Source organism: Bombyx mandarina, chromosome 19 (genome assembly GCF_030267445.1).
Source record: "Bombyx mandarina strain Sakado chromosome 19, ASM3026744v2".
Classification (NCBI taxonomy): Eukaryota; Metazoa; Arthropoda; class Insecta; order Lepidoptera; family Bombycidae; genus Bombyx; species Bombyx mandarina.
Genome location: NC_143225.1, coordinates 3249615 through 3274589, shown reverse-complemented (window position 1 = coordinate 3274589; position 24975 = coordinate 3249615). Strand labels below are relative to the sequence as shown.

At 39.6% G+C, this 24975-nt stretch overlaps 1 protein-coding gene and 1 long non-coding RNA gene across 2 annotated transcripts in view; both read left to right on the top strand.

Annotated features, from left to right (window-relative positions):
• The window catches only part of LOC149500810 (uncharacterized), a 131826-nt gene extending 108552 nt beyond the window's left edge, over nt 1-23274 (top strand). Inside the window, exon 2 of the long non-coding RNA XR_016324680.1 lies at nt 22066-23274. This is a non-coding gene — a long non-coding RNA (uncharacterized LOC149500810). The remainder of the gene's footprint in view (nt 1-22065) is intronic.
• LOC114239273 (zinc finger SWIM domain-containing protein 4) overlaps nt 1-23274 on the top strand; it is a 98960-nt gene extending 75686 nt beyond the window's left edge. Inside the window, exons 8-21 of the mRNA XM_089735257.1 lie at nt 75-152; nt 1095-1187; nt 2673-2839; nt 3344-3453; nt 4433-4643; nt 6467-6620; nt 7271-7412; nt 8503-8726; nt 9455-9773; nt 10129-10244; nt 11242-11614; nt 12393-12515; nt 16962-17148; nt 18892-23274. Of these exons, the coding sequence (XP_089591383.1) occupies nt 75-152; nt 1095-1187; nt 2673-2839; nt 3344-3453; nt 4433-4643; nt 6467-6620; nt 7271-7412; nt 8503-8726; nt 9455-9773; nt 10129-10244; nt 11242-11614; nt 12393-12515; nt 16962-17148; nt 18892-19022 (2428 nt within the window). The 3' untranslated portion in view covers nt 19023-23274. The remainder of the gene's footprint in view (nt 1-74; nt 153-1094; nt 1188-2672; nt 2840-3343; nt 3454-4432; nt 4644-6466; nt 6621-7270; nt 7413-8502; nt 8727-9454; nt 9774-10128; nt 10245-11241; nt 11615-12392; nt 12516-16961; nt 17149-18891) is intronic.
• Nucleotides 23275-24975: the final 1701 nt, after the last annotated feature.

Below are 24975 nucleotides of genomic sequence, written 5' to 3'. Positions count from 1 at the left end.
CGACAGCTGTGCACTAGCGTCAACCCTATTCAAATAGAATGTTGGAAAGTAAAGGAAAATTCTTAAATTTCCAGAGAAAGGCATAGAGAGAGACTGAGAAGAGATATACATTCCCATTCCGAGAGTTCCGATGAAGAGTCGAGACCTAATAAGTAAGTATCATTTAATAAATAGATTCGCCCCCCGGTTTCACTCGCGCCCAACTTGTACTTCAGAAGATATTACATGTTCGACCAAGGCGACGGGGCGACGGAAAGCCGCCGTCGTCCGAAATATGTCTTGTCGGATCCCCCGGATTCGTTATCAGTGCTTTTACGACCCTCAAGCACCGGCTATCGAACTAACCCATAGACAGAATCCACTGAGTTTGTCGCCGGATCTTCTCAGTGGGTCGCGTTTCCGATCCGGTGGTAGATTCAGAGAAGCACTACTCTTGCTAGGGCTAGTGTTAGCAAATTCTCTCAGGTTGAACCCATGAGCTCACCTGTCCCAAGGCTACTAGCGAATAGGCAGAGGGAAAAAAACAAATGAAACGCCTTGCATTTACCCAGATACGGAGTGCTTGCGTCACGTTCTGGTCGATTGATTCGTCTAATTCCTTAGTGGATGAATAAATCTCTTTTTTCAATGTATAAACCCCTTTTCATAACTTAAAATCGATATTTTTTCATTTATCGCATAGACTAGTCAGCGAGCTCACGGTGTTAAGTCGTTACTGAAATTCATAGGTGATTTTTATTACACGTACTGTTGTTCATTGTGGAAATTACCTGTGCATATATATTAAATACGTATTTCATTAGAAATATTGGTACCTGCTGTAGAATTCGAACACCGGCACTGTCGCATCGCTAAATACGAGCACGCAGTCTTATCCTTTAGGCCACGGCGCCCTCATATCCTCGTTAAAGATAATTCGTATGCTATCTCTGAGTGACTTTATTATTGTCACTCGCAACGCACGCGACAACCCTAACGTCCCCCACTAGGGTTGTCGCGTGCGTTGGAGTGTTTTAATTAAGATTAATGCATACAAAAGTTCGTCTGTAGCCGTAACATTTAATGGATTAATAGCTTTTACTTGTCGTTTCCAGCTACGAACGTGAATACAGAAGAGCTAGCAAGAGATTAAGACTACACAACCAGAGAACAGCGACCCACCTCGCGCCGAGAACTGTGTTCCACAAGTGAGCACCGTACTTTAGTTACTTCAGTGTATTAGTGAGAGTTTTTTAACGTTCTCGATAGCGTAAAAGTTAACTCTAATTTGTATGGAATTGGAAAGTTTGCCTACATTTGCCGCTAGGGGCGCTGTTCCAACTGCATACAAATTTGAGTTAACTTTTACGCTATCGAGAACGTTAAAAAACTCGCACTAAGCACACATAGCGTTTTCCTTGATAGAGATATAAAGACTTGCATACAAGATTCGGACTCTTGAAATATAAGTCTAATTTACATCCTATATGCTAAGAACCGTTTGACTACCGCCAAAATTAATGGATGTTCATTACATCTTAGCGGTTTTAGATTAACTCTTACAATCAAACGATCTATTTCTAAAGAAAAATTCACTCGTAAAATACCAGTAAATTGTCTGTAAACGGTTGTCTGGAAGAGATCGCTTTTAGCGATAAGACCGCCTATTGTACAAATTTATCTGTTTTTTGATTGTTTTTTTGAATGTAAATTGTGTTTTGGTGTGCAATAAAGTGTATTCTCTCTCTCTCTCTCTAAATATTCAAACAACAAAATAACGTAGGTCACCGAGATCAGCGCGATCAAGTTCATTTTTAATTTGTGTTACATTGCGCGTCGTACAAAAACGCTATTCGTGCTAGTGTCGGCGTGTAATTGTCGATATACGACCGTAATTCCTAGCGGTCAAAGTTTAGTTTCATATATCACATTTTTTTCTTTAGTTTTATTATTGTTGTTTTTTCGTATGTAGGTACTATTATAATTTGCTAATATTTCTTCATTGATCACAGTACAGCTAGTAAACAAAATGTAATGACGAACGAGGAATAGTTATTTGTACAACAAGAGAGTAAAGTTCTTTTTTGTTTTGAGTCCCGAGCAGGCGAAGGATGCTATGATTGGTTCACAAGCGTAGCGAGTGATTCAAAGTAAGAATCCTGAGGGTAGTGAGGAACTCAACTCAACTCACACATAACTTTTCACCTCAGCAGAGAGAACACATATTACTTAGGAGACATAAAAATGAACAGGAATATATTGAAAAAAAATATTAAAAAAAAAACCTAATTTGTTTATTACAAACATCTTTAAATTTTGGGGTATTACGCGTGTCCGAACGTGTTTTCTTTGAGGTCGAATTCCAAAATCGAATTTCGAAGGGGTTTGTTTTTTCACTCGCTTTTTTATACGCATGTGAAAGAGACAGACATAGCACAGTAAAATTCGAATGTTTCAAATTTATGGCTGAACAATGTCAATTCGTGGTACTGAAGATTGAAAAATTAAAAAGTTACTTTGACCCACGCTTGAATCAAAATCGCGTTTTGTTCACTGCTGTCTCGCAGCAAAAGCGGCATGTTTGAGCTGTTTAGGTGAAAATGGTATTTGTCTTTGCCTATTTATATAGTTTTACGACTATCACTTACCTTTTCCGTCACACGATGTATAACAGTCTCGTCTCCATCAACCAGGGCGTTGGACGCGGTCGACATATCCTGGGAGAACGATCACCTGAAGAACATCCTCGGCGGTGACGAATACTCGGACCCGGACAAGCCGGAAAAGCCGAGCGGCTCCAGTTCCACCACGCTGCAACCTTACCCCAAGTTCAATGAACTCGGACAGCCCTTGTGGCACGGTACGTGGCGTCTACCCGCATTTCCTGAAATTAAAAATTCCTTAGCGCCGTTGCTATTTGAAACTCTAAAAGCAACACTAAACAGAGACGAAGTGGTTACAGACATACACATGGTTTTTTGCATATATTTATAGCTCTAGATGGGTAGACGATCAACTTGATGCCAAGTGATACTTACTGGTGGTAGAACCTGTTGCGAGTCCGCACGGATAGGTACCACCACCCCGCCTATTTCTGCCGTGAAGCAGTAATGCGTTTCGGTTTGAAGGGTGGGGCAGCCGTTGTAACTATACTGAGACCTTAGAACTCACATCACAAGGTGGGTAGCGCATTTACGTTGTAGATGTCTATGGGCTCCAGTAACCACTTAACACCAGGTGGGCTGTGAGCTCCTCCATCAATCTATGCAAGGGCGCGTGAGTAAGTTAAGAAATGTGTTTCATACAAGCGACAGTCAAAGAATGAACGGGTTCCGTAAGTCTTATGCTATTCTCATCTTCACAGAGCATTTGCCGGTCGTAGGGGCGAGGATAGAGGCTCTGAGGGCGCATGGGCGAGCCCCGGCCGCTCTGAGGCTGGCCGTCAGCGCCGCCCGCGCTATGAGACACAGACAGGTACTAACCACTACTCATAACCATTATACAAGCTCTTCAAATGAGCCTCGTGGAGATGACTTAACGGTAGGCAGCGGCTTGGAGCCCACTGAGTTTCTCGCCGGATCTTCTCAGTGGGTCGCGTTTCCGATCCGGTGGTAGATTCTGCGAAGCACGGCTCTTGCTAGGGTTCGTGTTAGCAACGTCGTCAGGTTTGAGCCCCGTGAGCTCACCTACACATCTAGGAGAAGCTGAAATAGCCTCTCAAGGCTATTAACATAGGTAGGGACGGAAAAAAAATCTAGACCCTGATGGTAGGTAGGAAAAAAAACTCAGCTTGGCCCTGTCTCTGGTATTGTTAATTTTTACTGGTCGTAGGACGTCTTGCGCGTCCGCACGGGTACCAAGATGTTCAGGTAATTTTGGTATGACGTGACGGCTACCGGCACTGCACGTCGACTTGATGTGTTTCGAAATGGCTGACGCCGTGAGAGCGAAGTGTAGGGAATGTCGTCGTGGCCTAAAGGATAAGACGTCCGGTACGTTCATGACGAGCGATGCACCGGTGTTCGAATCCCACATGCGGGTACCAATTTTTCTAATAAAATACGTACTTAACAAACGTTCACGATTAACTTCCACGGTGACGGTATAACATCGTGTAATAAAAATGAAACCCGCAAAATTGTAATTTGCGTAATTACTGGTGGTGGGACGTTTTGTGAATCCGCACGGGTAGGTACCACCGCCTTGCCTATTTCTGCCGTGAAGCAGTAATGCTTTTTGGTTTGAAGAGTGATGCAGCTGTTGTACTGTAAAAACTGAGACCTTAGAACTTGTGTCTCGAGGTGGGTGGCGGCATTTACATCATAGGTGTCTACCCGCCTTAGTAATGAAAAAAAGGTATATGGGCGACGGTAAACACTCACCATCACAGGTGAGCCTTATGGACTTCTATCTTCAAGGGCACTTAAAATCCATATTATGTTATGAACACCAGGAAGTAGCCCAGCAGCGATGGCAGAGTGTGGGTGCCGGCGAGGCCTCGTCGAGCGGGGACAGCAAGGCTTGCTCCGGCCCGGAGACCTGCTCGGGGAACTGCGGGGAGCGCGTCAAGCTGTCGCTGGTGTGCGCGCACATGGACAGCGGCGCCTGCCAGTCCGGCGGGGCTACATGCGCCCTGTCGCACACGCAGCGCTGCATCGGCAGAGGTCAGTGAGGCCCCGGACACAGCAACGGACTACACGGAAACAAACACTTTATAGTTTGGGTAGGCAGCGGCTTGGCTTTGCCCTTGGAATTGCTGAAGTCCATGGGCGACGGTAATCACTCACCATCAGGTGGGCCGTATGCTTATCTGCCTACAAGGGCAAAAAAAAAAGTATATATAAAAGCAGCCCAGGTAATTTCAACTTATCTCTCAACACGTCATTGCAACCCAAAATTAAAACCTGTTGCTCTCTGGTGTCAGCCCACCACCACCCCGACTGTTCCCGTGGGTGTCGTAAAAGACGAAAGAAAGATTCATAGAAAATAGGCGATAATGTTCCTCGAGTATACTGGGGTATTGGTATCTGCCTACGTCTGCTACGTTTCAATTTGAAGGACGAGGGATGTAATAAAATCGACATCGACTCTAATAACGATTGTACAGAAGGCGGTCATTAGCTCTGTGGATATACAGCAATTAAATAATTGTCAATAGCTCCGTTCTCATAGGTCGTTTAGAACCTCAGGGTCTACGAAGGGACTTGGTTCTCTTATATTATCTGTTCTATGAGGAGTCCTTTGAAGATGTTTGAGATGATCCCATTACAGAACCACTGCGCGAACTATTATACTCTATTTTAATCACGAAGTCCCATGAGACAGGTGTTATTATTGTTATTTTATTGTGTGTGTGTGAATTAATTGTATAATGATTGAGACTGATTGTGTATTTTTTAAATGATATTTACGACCATACGAACAAAACGAAAACGAAGCAAAAACTTTGTATCCCTTTTTACGAAAATTGCGCGGGCGGAGGAGTATGGAATTTTCCACACTTATAAAGAATATAGAGAAGAAGTGCACTATATTAATATTTCTTTTAAATAATGCATAAAAGATATATTAAATCAATAAAGAAAACATTACACACACTACATGCCATGTATTGACGCACACACGCATGCATACTATTTATTGTCAAACTCTTGTTTTTGACGTCTGTTGTCAAATTGAGAATAGATTAAATAGGTATTGTTTGTCTTTATTAATATTTTTTATAGTGTAGTCTTGGCGAAATTTGTGATTACAGAAGTATAAAATACAATCATAATAGTGTACAAACTTGCAATTCCAATTAATTATAGTCGAATTTCGACTACTGCGGGACCTCTAGTTATTTCAAATTATGCGAAACGTGATGAGTTACGTTCTAAGAACTGTCAAAAGGAACTTCGTAATTGGAATAGAGTATAGCTTTGCAATGAAATGTCCTTTTCACGGTGCTTCCTGAGTGTTATATCGTTCTTAAAATGCTCTACTGAGAGTACTTAGCGGTAGGCAGCAGCTTAGCTGTGCCCCTGGCATTGCTAATGCCCATAACCGTTAGACCCTCTCATCGTGGCTGCCGCTAATTACTTATCAGACCGCGACGGGGCCACGCAAAGCCACCGTTGCCTGAAGCATGTTTAGTTAGATCCCTGGATCCACTCTTGGTGCTTTTAGGTCCTTTAAATACCGGCCACTTTCCTACGAGTGAACTAACCCATAGACCCAGCCCACTGAGTTTCTCGCCGGATCTTCTCAGTGGGTCGCGATTCCGATCCGGTGGTAGATTCAGCGAAGCGCTGTTCTTGCTTGCTAGGGCTAGTGTTAGCAAATTCTCTCAGGTTGAGTCCGTGAGCTCACCAACCACATCGGGCGTAGCTGAAATAGCCTCTTAGCCTATTAGCGAATAGATAGAAAAAAAAGACCTTTTGTAGTCTCTCAACGTCAGATTGGCCGCATCCTAGTCTGCATATAAAGGTAACAAATTGCGTTTTAGACAGCCGATGCTGGACGGGCTGGACGCTGGAGGCGATCTGGTGCGTGTACGAGTGCCTGGCGGACGCGTGCCTAGCGCCAGATGACCAGCGCGCCTCCCCGCGCCTGCACACCGCCTACCTGGACGAGGAGCCCAATACCGGCCTGCCGCCGAGGTAAAGAAAGAAACAAAGAAAGAAAGAAATCATTTATTCGCTAAGCATATTGAAAATGTATTACAGAAGCTATGAGCAGCATGTATGCTCTGTCATTATTTGACATGCGAATTTTAGTGCAGTGCAAGATATTATGATATTATATAATTTACCATTAATTCATCCATAATTCGACTAATAATTAAAAAATCTATATAGATTTTCTATGTCGTCCTTACGTGTGGCGGTAGCCATCGCTGAATACAAGATATTTGTCAGATGCCTGAATATCGCTTACGACATTTTAAGATAAAGCGCATAATATATATACAAGTACGGAACAACAACATTCGCACATAGACACAGCCCACTGAGCTTGTCGCCGGATCTTCTCAGTGGGTCGCGTTTCCGATCCGGTGGTAGATTCTGCGAAGCACTGCTCTTGCTAGGGGTTCGTGTTAGCAACGTCGTCAGGTTTGAGCTCCGTGAGCTCACCAACAGTTAGGGCGAAGCTGATATAGCCTCTCAAAACTATCAGCATAGGTAGAAAAAATTGAACTAAACAGCTTTTCACCCTTTGATATCTACGCAATTTAAAAAGGTGTTCGCGAAATAATCGACAACTGTCCGTCTGATTGGCCATTGTCAATACAGTTGTTTTGTATCGACAGGTACCAGCACGTACCGGTTGCCGGTAGTAAGAACCCTGAGGAGACGTATCTGGCGCTGGCGTTAGAGGCCGCGCTGCTGGGCCTCGGCATGCAGAGGATGCTGCCCAGCGGCCTCTACGCTCAAGAAAGGTATTGTAAACAGGTGAGAATTACACTATTATAATTTGCGTAATTACTGACCGTAGGACCTCTTTTGAGTCCGCGCGGGTAGGTACCACTATCCTGCCTATTTCTGCCGTGAAGCAGTAATGCGTTTCGGCTCGAAGGGTGGGGCAGCCATTGTAACTATACTGAGACCTTAGAACTTATATCTCAAGGTGGGTGGCGCATTTACGTTGTAGATGTCTATGCGCTCCAGTAACTACTTAACACCAGGTGGCCTGTGAGCGGTACACCTACCTATGCAAAAAAAAATATGCATAGCTGAGCTTAGTCAATCGCTCATCGCAGATCGCGCCTACTCACAAGAGGCCCTACCACCAGTATTAATATAATTAACTAGCTATATCCGTCCGCTTCGCGGGGCATTTAAAATTAACATTATTATTTCTCACCCCCCACAAAGATTCTCATCATTAACGCCCCCGCAACTGGCTTAGGGAGTCCAACACTCTTAAAAATATTAGCCTATCCATTAAGTACATGTATTTCCTAGATGGATACCAAGTTTCAAGTCAATCGGATGCACGGTTCAGTAGTTATAACGGAACATCCGTAAAAACCACTGTAGATTTATATATTAGTATAGACTAGTGGTCCCTCTGTAGTCGAAATTCGATTATAATTAATTGAAATTATAAGTTGAACATTATTATGGTTCTATTGTCAAAGACTATTATACTTCTTATACCGTACTCACAGATGTCGCCAAGACTACACACTATAGACAAATGATGTTAAAGACAAACAATATTAATCTATTCTCAATTTGACCACATAGTTTCAACAATGACAAAAGTTTGACAATAAACACTGAGTATGTCTTGTGTGTGTATGTGTTGACTCAAATACATGGTAGTGTGTGTAATGTTTTCTTTATTGATTTAATGTATCTTTTATGCATTATTTAAAAAAAAATAGCATTGTGCACTTCTTCTCTATAAGTGTGGAAAATTTCATACTCCTCCGTCCGCGCAATTTTCGTAAAAAGGGATACATAGTTTTTGCTTCACGTATTAATTTATAGATATAGATACGTTACAATATGTAAAGCCTCGTACGTGACGTTCCAGGAGGAGCGTCTGATCTCCCAGCTGCAGCGGGTGGAGGGCGAGGCAGCGGCGGGGGTGTGCGGGCGGGCGGCGGGGGCGCTGCTGGCGGGGGGCCCGGCCTCGTGTCTGGGCGCCACCGTGCACCCCCGCTCGGCTCCAGCGCACACCTTCGCGCGGTATCTCTTCCTCACCCTGCTACCAGCTGACCCTGATCTTGCGTATCGGGTCGGCTTAAGAGCTATGAGGTGGGTTCAAAATGTATATATCGACGCTTGAAAGGCAAACGTGACTAAGCGACAATAACTGCTTTGTACATAAATGATAGGCAATAACCATATTCGATGCGCAAAAAAAATATATTTCTAGGTCTCTATTAGAATAATTTCAATCCTACAGCTACTAGCTAGATTCTACTACAGCTAGATTCGTTAAAAATATTTTTTTTTTCAGGTATTTCACCTTTAAATTAGTCTACTGTAAAGTTCACGCATTATCGCTTAGTCACGTTTGCCTTTCAAGCGTTGGCTTCTTTAGATTTAAAACTGATGGGAAAACTAAAATTATCAAAAATTATGAAAAAAAAAATTCTTAGTCCTAATTCCACATTTATACCATACATATCCAATTGCAATCAAAGTTTGTACATGCTGTTACGTGCAGTTGGTACATCGGGCGAGTCACAGCAAACCGTGGTCGGGTTTCTATTATTTAGTATAAAATAAAGTCGCTTTCTCTGTCCCTATATCTGCCTGTCGCTATGTATGCTTAAATCTTTAAAAACTACGCAACGGATTTTCATGCGGTTTTTTTTAATAGATAGAGTGATTGAAGAGGAAGGTTTATATGTATAATAACATCCATTAAATAGTGGAGAAATAAAGAATAAATTACAGTTTCCGAAGCGAAGCGAGGGCGGGTCGCTAGTATATTATTACAAAGGAATAACGTAGATAAATGTATGTATCCTCATTAGGTTACCAATGGTCGAAGAGGCGTACGCATTAGACGCGGGGGGCGCGGGGGGCAGCGCCGCCAGCGTGGGGGGTGGGGGGGCGTGGCACACGCTGCAGCACGCGGAACAGCAGCAGGCGGCGCTGGCGAGCGCGCTGCTGGGGGCGGCCCGGGGCTCCCCCGCCCGGCTGCGGGCGGCCCTGGCGGCGGCACAACGGCACGTGAGGTCGGCGGCGCAACTGTTCCGGCTGGCCCAAGACGCGTTGAGGCACGCTGCTCCACCGGACGCCCCACACCACCACCGAGACTTGTTGGCGGCCGCCTTCGAACTTGGACTTCAGGTACGAACATGGATAAGTGCCTTTAGTATTAAATCCGATTGTACATACTCGTTTATCTTCTTTTTTTTTTGTTCCTGTGTGTTAAGCGGTTACCGGAGCCCATAGACATCTACAACGTAAATACCGCCACCTACCTGGATATGTAAATTCTAAGGTCTCAATATAGTTACAACGGCTGCCCCACCCTTCAAACCGAAACGCATTACTGCTTCACGCCAGAAATAGGCAGGGCGGTGGTACCACCAATAAAGTTATCTTAGTTCAACTGATAATCATTTGACGACTGTGTACAACCGGCATTAAAATACCGTTAACATGTATGACATATGACAATCCCACTGCGTTGTCGGTACAGGTGTTGAGGATGACCTTGGCATCAGTAAACTGGAGGAGGAGGGAGATGGTGCGCTGGCTGGTCACGTGCGCCACGGAGCTCGGCCTGGACGCCCTGCTCTCCATCATGCAGAACTGGTAATGATGAGACACGATTTCGCAAACATGTAACCTTATTTAAAGGTAGGCAGCGACTTGGCTCTGCCCCTGGCATTGCTGACGTCCATGAGCGGCGGTAACCACTCACCGTCAGGTACCGGGCCGTACGCTAGTCTGCCTATACGGCAATAAAAAAAAATTAAAAAAAAACTTGCTGCTAAAGTGTCTGAAACAATTAGTTCTTTTTTATTTGTAACGCAATAGAGACGGTGTTAAATGATTTCAATAATTCAATACTTTTTTTGCCTAAAGCACATAATTTTCAAGATAAAAAAACAATAAGAGAGGTGATGAAATGCTATTTGGTTCAAGCGATATTTCGGTTAATACGGGATATTTATCTTTGTAATTAAAGGTGCATTTTATTTGGTATTAGCATCAACAGTTCGATGCTTTTAATTGAACTTCAATTGAGTTTACTCCATTCAAATAGCTGAAGAAGTTTTTATGTTACCATATTTATTCCAAATGTCCTTAATTTAAATTTCAGCTTGATTATATTGATTTAATTCTCTATTCAATTATATAATAATAATCTATTTAGAACAATGAATCTATACCTAATCTAAAAAAATATATTATATTATTTAAGGTTTTTAGTTTCGTAGAAATGAAAATGAGATTGTTAAGAGAATGTTAACTATGAATGTGGAAGGATATAGAGGAAGAGGTAGACCTAAGAAGAAATGGATGGATTGCGTGAAAGGCGATATGTGTAAGAGGGGAGTGAGCGAAGAAATGGTATATGATAGAGGAGTATGGAAAGAGAAAACATATTACGCCGACCCCAGGTGACTGAGAGAACGGCAGGAGAAAGATGATGATTATATATTATATTTTCCAAATTATAAACTTCAAGTGGTTCTCTTGTAAAATTGCTGAAATGCTGCTTTAACCATATAACCTTTTCACCCCTCGATACAAAATGTCTTTTCTTTATTTTATTAATATTATCGCGTCGTTTTTGTTTTAACAGGTACGAACTGTTCACGCCCACCGAGGCGACGGGTCCGGTGGCCGCGGCGGCCATGTCCCACGCCACCGCCCTCCGACTGGGGCTCACGTTCGAGCAACAAGAGAAGTTGAGTGCGTGCGCGCGGACGCTAGCCCTGCAGTGCGCCGCCAAGGACCCGCCGGGGTGCGCCCTGAGCGCCCTCTCGGTGTGCGAGGGGTCCGCGGGGGCCTTCGAGGCGGCGTGTGCGGCGGTGGGGGGCGCGGCGGCTCGAGGAGCGCTGGCCTCCAGCCAACTGTTCGCAGTGGCCCGGTACATGGAGCAGAGGGGACAGCCGGCTAGAGCCATGCGACTCGCGACGCTTGCGATGAGGAACCTCCACTTACATTACAACCAGGTAGCTATAGTTACGAAGCCTATAGACGCGTATGTCGGCGTAACGCCAGGGTTGTCACACATAAGGTCTTTTACAATAAAAATACAATTCTATAAAACTTTAACGTTACTTGTTTATTACAAAAAGCCACATCTTAGTTCTTACACAATTACCCATTTTGTGATGGTTTTAGCAACTACAACTTCTTTTATAAAAATAAATGCAATTACTGCGAAACCATTCACAAAATATGGCACAAATATGGTAGAATAAACTAAACTATACATTATTATAATATGTTAATTATTGCCAATAGTGGCGTTTGCGCCATTATGTACAACGCAAATGCGGCCACCTACCATGAGATATAAGTTCTAAGATCTCAGTATAGTTACAACGGCTGCCCCACCCTTCGAACCGAAACGCATTACTGCTTCACGGCAGAAATAGACAACCTACCCGTGCGCACTCACAATAGGCCCTACCACCAGTAACGTTTTAAATTGTACCACTTCAAATTTGATAGACCGTGAGCTTAAATGAGCCGTAAAACAAATGCTATTACTGTGCAAACGTGTGTATAACTGTGGTAGTGCACGCGGCGATTTTTATCGCACGACTGGCAAGGGTCGTCATGCGGAGTGCGGGGTGCGCGGGATATAATAAAATGCACGTCTTAGTTGCACAACGCTATATTTCAGACTGTCTTACTACTAACTTACACACTACAGCGATATTAAAGTTAAGCGTTCAACGTTACCCAACGTCACCCAAAGTGACCGCATGCCCTCGCCACCAGGACAGCCACCCGGCCATAGCGGACATCCACTGGGCGGTGGCGCTGGCGCACTCGCTGGGTCGCGCCGAGCTGCAGGCCATGCTACCACTGCTGGTCAAGAACGTGCAGTGCGCGCCCGTGCTGGTGAGTCCAATACAAAACACACATACCATCAATCTTTCATCTAAATCCATACTTTATTAAAATATCACTAGATGATGACGACATATTGTTTTTTTTTAGAAATTATATTTAAATACGAATAACATCTATATATTAATACGTGAAGCAAAAACTTTGTATCCCTTTTTACGAAAATTGTGCGGACTTAGGAGTATGAAATTTCCCACACTTATAGAGAATATAGAGAAGAAGTGTACAATGCTAATACTTTTTTTAAATAATGCATAATAGATACATTAAATCAATAAAGAAAACATTACACACACTACATACCATGTATTTGACGCACACACGCATGCATACTATTTATTGTCAACTTTTTTTCTTGACGTCTGTTGTCAAATTGAGATTAAATATTGTTTGTCTTTGTTAATATTTTTTATAATGTAGTCTTGGCGAAATTTGTGATTATAGAAGTATAAAATACAATCATAATAGTGTACAAACTTACAATTCCAATTATTATAGTCGAATTTCTACTACTGCGGGACCTCTAGTATTGATAAAATGATGAAATATTCCAAGATCGTTTAGGCATTTTTAAGTGAACACGTGAGTTAAAAAGACACAAATAATATAAATAAACAATTAATTTTCTTGGTCTAACAATTATTTCGTGCCATGTTTACTTGTTCATTAAGAATTGTTAATTAATAATGTTGATTAATTAAAAGAGTCCGCATCTGTTGCGTTGTGGTAAACGAACGTGGACTGTATTTATTGCCTTTAAGATATTTATTAGTCTCTATGTGACAAATCATAGGAAGATATGGATTTGGCTTCAGAAGTAAAAACGGCACAAGATTAGTAAACTTTGCAACTGAAAACAAATTAAGCATTCTGAATAGCTTTTATAAAAAAAAAACGCAGAAAAAATGGACGTGGATCTCGCCTAGTGGGCTTTATAAGAACGAAATCGACTACATTTTATCTAACAATCAAAAACTTTTCCAAAACATAACTATAATAAACAATCTGAATTTCAACACAGACCATAGAATGGTTCGGGTAACACTGACAGGAAGACGTCCCAAGAAACTAAGAAAATTTCACAATAAGTGTACCACTATTGAATATACAGGCAATACAGATTTACTTCTTGAAAACCTCCAAACATCACTAAAGAAAGACAGACATGGGAAAAAAGAACTTACATCAACTGAAGAAAAATACAACGGACTAATCAACCAACTAAAAACTGTAACAAGAAAAACCAACACAAACAATAAGAAAGAAATATCACTCATAACTAAACATTTGCTGCAAGAACGTAAAGAACTTATACAACAGAAGAAAAGTAAAGAAATCCGCCAAAAAATTACAGAAATAAGCAAAAAGATAAGTGAACAACTTAGAAAAGAAAGGAAAACAAAAAGACTATCTACAATAGAAAAATTTATAGAAAGAACAGGAGGAATAAAAAAGGCAAGGAAGGAACTAAACCACAAGAAAGAGTGGATACCAAAGATGAAGAAGAAGGATGGTATAACGACAGGTAACAGACTCGATATACTAAAGATTGCTACGGATTATTACCGCCATTTGTACACAAGCCAAAGATTTGAACAAACTCAAAAAGAATACAACATACCAACAGATGCAGAGCAGACACCGAAAATACTAACTATTGAAACAATGCAAGCAATTAAAACACAAAAACTTGATAAAGCACCTGGAGCAGATCTCATCACAAACGAGCTTCTAAAAACTACATTACCAGTGATTGCTCCAAAGCTTACGGATATATTTAATGAAATACTTAACACGGAAAACATCCCCGATGATTGGACTAAATCAACAATTATATTGCTCCATAAAAAAGGCGACAAAGGAGACATAGGAAATTATAGGCCGATTAGCCTGATGTCGAATATTTACAAGGTTTTTTCAAAAATTATACTTTCTAGAATTACAAATACCCTTGAAGAAAATCAGCCCAAAGAACAAGCTGGATTCCGTAGACATTTTTCAACTATAGATCACATTCACGCTTTGAGACAGATACTACAAAAATTTAAAGAATATAACAAAACTTACTACCTGGGGTTCATTGACTTTAACAAAGCATTCGACACATTAGAACACAGTTTTATTTGGAACGCACTTGAAGCACAAGGTGTCGAAACAAAATACATTAGAATACTTAAAAATATCTACACAAAAAGCACTGCTCGAGTGAAGCTAGAATCGACAGGGGACGAATTCCCTATTAAAAGAGGTGTACGCCAAGGAGACCCAATATCACCAAAATTATTTTCAGCCGTTCTTGAAATGATATTTAGGAACCTAAAATGGACAAAGGGACTAAATATAAATGGTGAAAATCTAAGTCATCTTCGCTTTGCAGACGACATTATTTTGTTTTCGGATTGCCCAAAAACTCTGGAAAGCATGTTGCAACAGCTATCGAATGAAAGTATTAAAGCAGGCCTGTCAATGAACTTAACAAAAACTAAAATAATGTCAAATTCTACAAATATAGAAATAAAAATAAATGACGAGGTAATAGAATATGTACAAGAATATATATATCTTGGACAACTTATATCTCAAGAAGACTGCATGCAAAAGGAAATAGAAAGAAGAATTGCTAATACCTGGAAACAGTTCTGGTCGCTAAGCGAAGTAATGAAAAATAAAGACATGCCTATAAAACAAAAGAGAAAAGTATTTAATATGCGTATTCTTCCATGCTTACTGTACGGGTGTCAAACTTGGGCGTTGACAGAAGAACTATCAAACAAATTAAAAATTTGTCAAAACGGAATAGCGAGAAGTACAATAGGCGTAAAAAGAAAAGACCGAATAAAACTAAAAGACATAAAGAGTAAGACAAACTTTAAGAACGCATACACAACTTACAAACAGCTAAAATGGCGATGGTCTGGACATATGATCAGAGAGAAAAAGGAGAAATGGACCAGTTTAATAACTGAATGGTATCCACGAGATGGTAAAAGGAATAGAGGTAGACAGACTAAAAGATGGGAGGACGACATTATAAAAATAGCTGGTACTACATGGACGCGTACAGCAAAGGACAGGACACAGTGGAAATCTTTAGAGGAGGCCTTTGTCGAAGGACAAGCTGCGATACCACAACCACCGTTTGCCGATATTTAATTTAATTCCATAAGGAACTTAGTATTTAAGTTTTGGCATGTTTAAGTAATTTGATATAGTTTGTAAAAATAAGAACAGCAATAAAGGCTTTTTTATTTTTATTTTTTATTTATTTATTTTTATGTGACAAATTAAAGACTAAATCTTTATAATAATACGTGAAGCAAAAACCTTGTACCCCTTTTTACGAAAATTGCGCGGACCGAGGAGTATGAATTTTCCCTTAAAGAGAATATAGAGAAGGAGTGCAGAATGCTAATTTTTTATTATTATTCGTGAGAAAAACATTTAAAAAAAAAACTTAACACGTACTACCACCATGTATTTAACAAACACACGCATATATTACGTGTTTATTGTCAAACTTTTACTCTGTGGTCAAATTGAGAATAGATTTGGAACCTCTGGGTCTGCGGTTTGGAACCTCTAGGTCTGCGGAGGGACTTCGGTTCCCTCTGTATTTTGTACCGTATGTTCCATGGGGAGTGCTCTGAGGAATTGTTCGAGATGATACCGGCATCTCGTTTTTACCACCGCACCGCCCGCCACCGGAGTAGAGCTCATCCATACCACCTGGAGCCACTGCGGTCATCCACAGTGCGCTTCCAGAGATCTTTTTTGCCACGCATCATCCGGCTATGGAATGAGCTCCCCTCCACGGTGTTTCCTGAGCGCTATGACATGTCCTTCTTTAAAAGAGGCTTATGGAGAGTATTAAGCGGTAGGCAGCGGCTTGGCTCTGCCCCTAGCATTGCTGAAGTCCATGGGCGACGGTAACCACTCACCATCAGGTGGGCCGTATGTTCGTCTGCCTACAAGGGCAATAAAAAAAAATGTCTTTAATATTATTTATCTATAGCATAGTCTTGGCGAAATCTGTAATTATAGAAGTATAATTATAATCTTTGACAATAGAACCGTGATAATGTCCAAACTTATAATTTCAATTCATTATAGTTGAATTTCGATTACATTGAGTCCACTAGTATAACAGAAAAATGAAATCGACGAGTCGCTCTTGGCGGCTGAATTTGAAAGGGGTATACTGGTCATAGCGGACGTCTATCGCTGACACTTTGATGTTCAGAAATTGTACAACATTCAAGCCGAAATGTTCGCCGTTGGACGGATGCCTTTTGTTTGTTTTAAGTTTATTTTATACAAAAGCTTAGGTCTTTTATTTATCGATTGAGGCACTACGAAGTCTGCCGGGTTAACTAGCCGTATAATAAAAATCAAATAATAAAAAAAATATGTGAACTATAACCGTTGTATGTGTGACAGTCGGACGTGCTGCGGCGGTGCTGTGTGGCGGCGGCGGGCTGCTCGCGGTCCCGGCCTCCGCCCCCGCGGCCCCCAACCCCGCTGCGGCCCCTGCTGGAGGCGGCGCTGCGGGCCTACGCCTCCACCACGCACGCGAGGCTCGCGCACATATCGCCCCGACACTACGCCGACTTCGTTGACTTCTTGGGTGTGTAGCAGTATTTTTTTTTTATTGCTTAGATGGGTGGACGAGCTCACAGCCCACCTGGTGTTAAGTGGTTACTGGAGCCCATAGACATTTCCAACGTAAATGCGCCATCCACCTTGAGCTATAAGTTCTAAGGTCTCAAGTATAGTTACAACGGCTGCCCCACCCTTCAAACCGAAACGCATTATTGCTTCACGGCAAAAATAAGCGGGGCGGTGGTACCTACCCGCGCGGACTCACAAGAGGTCCTACCACCAGTAAATTTACACCAGCGGTCGGGGAACTTTTGTAATTATTACCCCAAAATATTTTTTTGTAAGTTGATATTACCCCATGGCGAAAAACAAAAAAAAATGAAATCGCTTCTTTTTAGCATCTTTCATATTATATATGAATATGATGATGATAATTTTGAAAAAAATATTAGTTTTTCGTTTCGTTTCATTTCGTTTCATCGAGTTTGAAATCACAACGATTCTAAATAAGTTTCACTTCAATATATACTTTTTACTCACAAAAGATTCATTTTTACCAACCAAAATTTCATTTTACCCAATTTCGGGTAATTTACCCCGGTTCCCCGACCGCTGTTTTACACGATAGTTCAGTGTGCTTTCGTGCGCGTTTTTAACGTTCTCGATACCGTTAAAGTTAACTCAAATTTGTATGTAGTTGAAACGCCTAGCGCCCCTAGCGGCAAATGACCTCAGAACTCTTGTTCCTAGGTGGACCGTCCTACTAAAGCAATATATATATATACATATCGCACCTTTAGAGTTGGAGCGGTTTATCCAGTGGGCAGTGGCTTGGCTCTGCCCCTGGCATTGCTGAGGTCCATGGGCTACGGTAACTACTCACCATTAGGTGGGCCGTATGCTTGTCTGCCTACAAGGGCAATAAAAAAAAAATCCTTGTTTTTTTGGTAAAGGCCAAAAATGTAATTGGAGAATTATAATTTTTCAGTTTTGATTTTAATACTTTAAGCCTTAAAGCGCATCACTGAAAGTTTAAAATATGCGTTTGATTCAAAAAAGACTGAAAGTGTACGTCGACCTTTTCTAATTAATATTAAAATTTAATTTATAATTAAAAAATATATATATAATAGCTGATAAAATACATGTTTGTAAGTCGTTCTAAGTATAATACTTTTTTTTTTGTTTAATTTAAGTAACTTCAGTTCTAAAGTTGCGATATACAGACGATAGTACTAATGACACATTTGATGATAGAGTTATTTAGACAAATGTTGTAAATAAGTATTTGTGCGATCGCGCGAGTCTGCGCCGCGTCGCGCCCGCGCGTTCGTTGACCCGAGCATCACCTGTTTTTGATTTTGTGTTTCATTGCTGGTTTTTTTTAGTATGTAAAGTAATGTGTTTATTATGAAGCTATCGTTTCATTTGGCTGTGCTAACATGATGGAGCGTAAATATTGCAATTTTTGTTTTTTTTTTTTAATCTGGTTCGATTTTTATCATCAAAGGTGTCGTTACGTCATTGTCAAACCAAAATCATCTATGTACACTTTTGGAGATTTTTACTTTTTGACGTTTTCGTATAGTTCACAGCCCTATCTACCGTATAAAAAAAACTGTTATGTGTCTATAGCTTTAATATTTATATATAGCTTTCATTTCATTAGAACTATCGTATGTCTTCGTTTTCGGAATTGGTCTCCTAACACCCAGTATATTCCAGTAAATAGTGTAGTGAAATTGATCGATAAATTATTTTTGTTCAGGCAAAGCCCGCGACACGTTTGCTTTGGCGCACGACGGACCACATCAGTTCGCCGCGCTGCTGCAAGAAATCAAACTCAAATACAAAGGGAAGAAGAAACTGATGTTCCTCGTCAAAGAGAGGTTCGGATGATGAGTAAACGTGCTACTGAACCACAATTTTTTTTGGGTCGTTAAGATAATATGTGCAATCTAAACCCCGTTATGACTATATTAAAGAATCAATGGGAATAAATAAGGCCGTCAGCGCAAGAGTGACCAAACCCACATTTTTTTATATTCAAGCTTATAATATTGGAATTTATTTAAAATATAATAAATGTCAGTGCAAAACCGCCCTATCCAAAGTTTCACCCATAGATAACAGATTTTTGCGCGTATTGTTTTTTTTTTGCCTACTCAAATTATAAATTTCATGAAAACTTAAACCTCATTGCTCCATACTAACTATGGTAAGATTAGGCCACTTTTGCGCTGACGGCCTCAAATAATCAGTTGTAATTTGCGGCAAACAGATTTAATTTAAACACAAAAGACACCTAACTGTTATTAAGTTAACACAAAAATTTCGTTGGTTTTTGAGAGTTTTTTTTTGTTTTCTCTTAGTGAACTGTACAAATATGTTGTTCGTTTGATAATAATGATAAACAAACGATATTTAGTTTTTGTTATTGTTCTAATTCGGTTTTGTTTTATTTGCGGCTGTTCTGCCCTGTTACATTCTTAGTCTAAAATCATGCACATACAGAACTGATTTGACATGCTGGAATTGAATACCTAATAGTAATCTTTGTTAAATACACTGTAACAGAAGATGTCGATTTAATCCACTGACGTTGACAGCTCGAAATGTCACTGTCAAAAAAATGTGAATAATGGAATTTTATTGTCGTCAAGTGTCTACGGTATACCGCTTTAGTTGATCCTCTCATTAGAAAATATGTCGAAGTTAAACGAATAAATAAAAAAGCGAAAGTATTCCGTAACAAAGTGAACTTCGTTACGTCATTTCTATACTTGTAATTAATGTGTAATGATCTCAAGGATTCCATTGTGTATATAGATGATAAGCTGTAAATATAGTAAATAGTATTTATACATAAGTCGCCTTATAGTGTGTTTCCAAGACCGACTTCGGGCCGAACCGGACGTGTTTGCTTACAGAGTGACATTGCCAAACGTCATACGTCATTGTGTAAATAATAACGGCGGAGTTCTATGCCCGAATTGAGGTATTTCGGGAAAGTTCCATTCGTTTTTTTTTTTTGTGCTAACTCAAACGTTGGCACAGAAAATAATCTCGTTAAAATAGCGTCCAATAGCAGCGGAAGGAACGTTTAGTAAACATAACACCAAAGAAAATATTTATCTAAGTCCTACAGCGGGATAGCAACGCCATTCTTTTCAGTATTCATGAGTATAATGTAACTTAAATCTAATTATTTATATGCCTTTTTTTAATTGGTTATTGAGTTATCGGGCAATTGTTAAGCTCGTTTCGCTTGTATTTATATGGAAAAATGAAAGTGAACTATAAATTGACGTTCCAAATAATTGTAATGGAAAAATTGCCTTGCGTACGAAAAGTAGGGATTACGCGGCCCACACTAACTTACACCTATACCGATCCTCCTAAAATTTTCGATAAAATCTTTACAATCGTCAGATTTTAATTATGTATCAAAAACCTTCTTCCTTCCACTAATCGAACACTAGCTGTGAACTTCAAAATTTCCTTCCTTGCATCGCGTTCCTGGATGCTGAGGGTCGTGAAGGTGGGTGGCGCATTTACGTCATAGATGTCTATGGGCTCCAATAACCACTTAACACCAGGTGAGCTGTGAGCTCGTCCAACCGTCTAAGCAATAAAAAAAAGACCTTTACTGAACACTTTTGTTCAGACTATGTCCTATATTCTTTCGTGAACTTCATCAAGAATGTCGGAATTCACTTCACATAATTAAAGGGCTCATACTAATTGCGATCAACCTTAAAATAACACCCTCCATAAAGCTTATACGATTAAAAACACAATGTACATACATATTTACAAGTGAAACGAACTAAACAATTTGTAAAAAAAACATATACAGTTTAATTTAAATAAAAAATAAAAAAAGTGTATATCATCCTTAAATTATAGAATTAGATGTAATATAACATGAAGTGCATTTATAAATGATAGTTATTCAATACTTATTTGTATAAATAGTGGTCGAAGTGACGGCACTAGAGTGCTACTAAAAAATTTTTTTGTAATTAGAGTTGTGCGAAACTTTCATCTATTACTGTATATTTCTTGCCAATCAGAGCCGGTACATGACAATGGGCTAGTTTTTTGTAATCACACACGATCGCTGCTGCCCTTAAATTATGCCCGTATTGAATTCAGGAAAGACACCGCTGACAACATCAATAATCATTTTCTGTACGCGACGAAAAAAATCTAGAATTTAATAATATATAATTCAAAAGTTCAGTGTAGATTTTTTTGTTCGTCACAAAGTTTGTTCTTATAAGACAATCCCAAAGTTCTTGATTGATACCCTTTTTGCTGAGCTAATAAGATTCGCACTTACCTAAAATAAAAATTAAAAGGATAAAAAAAACTTTTGCCAACTCAAGAGAATGAGGTAACAATAAAAGTGCTAAGGACATCTCATAACTATGTTTATATTAAAAATGTAAATAAAGTATAGATAAAATAATAATAATAATATTATTTCTAGTTGAAACGGTGAACGTTAAAATACTTCCAGTTTTTTCCTTGCCAGGGATTAAATATATATATATATAATGTATGTTAGAAAATTTATTGAAATATGATGCTTTTAAACTACAAAGTGATTGGTTAAAGTAGAAACGGCTGAATGTATCGATGGGATGTTCCAAAGACGGAACCGGAATCCGGAATTCGTTATAAAATACATTATTTTCAACGGTATTCCTGAGTCTCAGAAATAATTAAAGCTATTTTGGCGGTTTTTTTATAGATTATCAAAAACACCAAACGCGAGCTTAAACTTTTTACTGGTGGTAGGACCTCTTGTGAGTCCGCGCGGGTGGGTACCACCACCCTGCCTATTTCTGCCGTGAAGCAGTAATGCGTTTCGGTTTGAAGGGTTGGGCAGCCGTTGTAACTATACTTGAGACCTTAGAACTTATATTATATCAAGGTGCGTGGGTGGACTGTGAGCTCGTCCATCCATCTAAGCAATAAAAAAAATATTTTGGCGATTCTTTTTCCAGTTTACCAAAAACACCAAACGCGAACTTAAACTATATGAAAACTGAACATGAAATTAATATTTTTTTTTAAAGTATTCATTATTTCAAATTATGTGGATAATCAGTAGTACTGTTTTATCTCAGTGGGTCGCGTTTCCGATCCGGTGGTAGATTCTGCGAAGCACTGCTCTTGCTAGGGTCAGTGTTAGCAACTCTCCGGTTTGAGCCCCGTGAGCTCATCTACAAACGTTAAGGTGAAGCTGAAATAGCCTCTTAAGGCTATCAGCATAGGTAGAAAAAAAAAAACGGTTTTACCGATGGTCAACTACTCGTATATTTAAAACAGTAAAGTATACTAAAGTTATTGCGATTTTTAAACATGTTTTCTTTTATTAAACTGCTGGAACTATTTCGATAAAACTTTGATGGTTAAAATTGAAATTTTTCAAATTTCCTAAACACCAGTCATGTTCAGTGGAATAAACGACATGTCAGTCATGGAATAAACGACTTTCCATAATATACGAGTAATACAAGATATATGTATAAAACATAACCACAATTATATATACACTTTCAAATATCAGTTGTTAAATCATCCCTAATAGAAAGGGGTTGCCATGATTAAATAAAATCGTTACTCTAGGTATTGCCAGTAATTATTAATTGCAACATCCCATCGAAACGAAGCAAGAAATCGATTTTAACCAGTTATATTGTTTTGTAAAATTTACAAGCATCACTTTGTGTTCGAAAACTGAAGCAATAATTTGTTTGCCTACGATCGGTCTGCCTTTCACAATTGAAATGTCACAATACCTTATTATATTATGTATATCAAAAGTGATTAATAAAACTTCAATGTAATGCGAAGTTTTCTAAACGATTTCATCATTGCTGGTCATTGAAACGTTTTTGCTGTATATTAACGAACGTTATAATCGTCTTTAAATTTGACTTGCCAAAATAAGTAACAAGCAATTTATATTTGACCCTAAGTGCCTTGAGGTGAGTCGGAATTACTGCTGCGGTAGACCGATCGAACTCTTCGGAGTCGTGAAGAGTATCAGTATTTTCAATATATATATTGTCATTCGTTAACAAACAACAGAACTGGTGTTGTGATGGGAGATTTCAACATAAATAATTGAAAAATTCGTTTTTTGTTTTCATTACCTACTCTAATCACCTCAATTTCCAGAGTGGATTCGTGTTTAATCCGATAATCCTGCAATCCGAAATGGCTGGGCCTGTTTTGATGAAATTCGTTTGAAATCATTAGATTGGTTAGCCGGTGTGTTTCTCGTTAATTTAGAGAGAGAGAGAGAGAGAGAGAGAGAGAGAGAGAGAGAATACACTTTATTGCACACCAACACAATTTACATTTAAAAAAAACAGTCAAAAAACAGATACATTTGTACAATAGGCAGTCTTATCGCTAAAAGCGCTATCTTCCAGAGAACCGTTTAGTTTACAGAAATTCTGGAAAATATAAAAATATAGCAGGTATGTTGCGGTGTACCATAGACAATACATTATTATAGAAAATATATACATACAATAAACAGAATTATAACGTTTACATATAATATATACCAATATACATACAATACATACTAATATACTTACACACACATAATAAATCAACAGTATGGAAATGATAAATGATAATGATGCAAACAAACAGCACTAAGCAGATAAGTAGTGTTCCTTCACCATTCTTTTAAAACAGTTTAAAGTTGGAGCACTTCTCACTGCATCCGGCAGAGCATTCCACAATCGAACCGCCTGGACGGTGAATGAATTGTCAAAGAATGATGATGATGAATTAATTTAGCTGAAGATTGGATAAAAGTCAAATCTATAATTCAACTTTCAGTTCCGTTATGTTGGTACCTACATCATAGGTAAAGTGACTGCACGACAAATGTCAGTAAGTTAACGAAGCATTAACAATGGTAATGTCAAGAAAGAAGGTTTGCCATTAGCAGATATTTTGACTGGCTCATCATTATCCAGCCCTTCTTCCAGTCACCTGGGGTCGGCGCAATATGTTTTCTCCTTCCATACTCCTCTATCATATACCATTTCGCTCACTACCCTCTTACCCATATCGTCTTTCACGCAATCCATCCATTTCTTCTTAGGTCTACCTCTTCCTCTATATCCTTCCACATTCTCTTACCAACATCATTTTCATTTCGTTTCATCATATGTCCATACCATCCCAAAAGCGCACTTCTCAGCTTCTCTGTCACAAGTGCCACCTTCAGATTTCCTCTAACATATTCATTCATTTGGACTGGTTGTGTAAAGAAAAACTTGAAATAAAAAATAAAGTGTATCGACGTTTTTAAATATTTTATTATTCGCCTGCCACAGGTTTATCTTCTTCGTTATTGTTCATCACAGGAATGTCAATTTTATCATTTGCCTCAATGTTTTTATTCCCTTCGTCTTTAGCATCTTCCGTGTTTTCGTCGTATAACTCATCGTATCCTAAAACGAGGGGTGGCAGAACGACAAGACTAGCTGTCCTGTTTTTGCTGTTAATCTACAAAAAAAACTAATGGATTATTTTCCCAAAACTAATAAACTTAATTTCTTGGGTCGGATAAAAGCATTATCGTTTGCCTTCATTTTCAGGATTTTTCATATATTCACCAGAGTTCTGTTTATTTCTGCCAAATGAATGCATTCCGGAATTAATCTTATGAATCACCGTAAATTTTTCGCCTCTAGACATCAGTACAGTTGCCAGACGTCCTTGTCTCTATCTTAAAAGAAAACTCAGGATTTGCAAACAAACATGTTTTTAAAGACCACTGTCAGCAATAGCAGTACCAGAGATCAAGCAC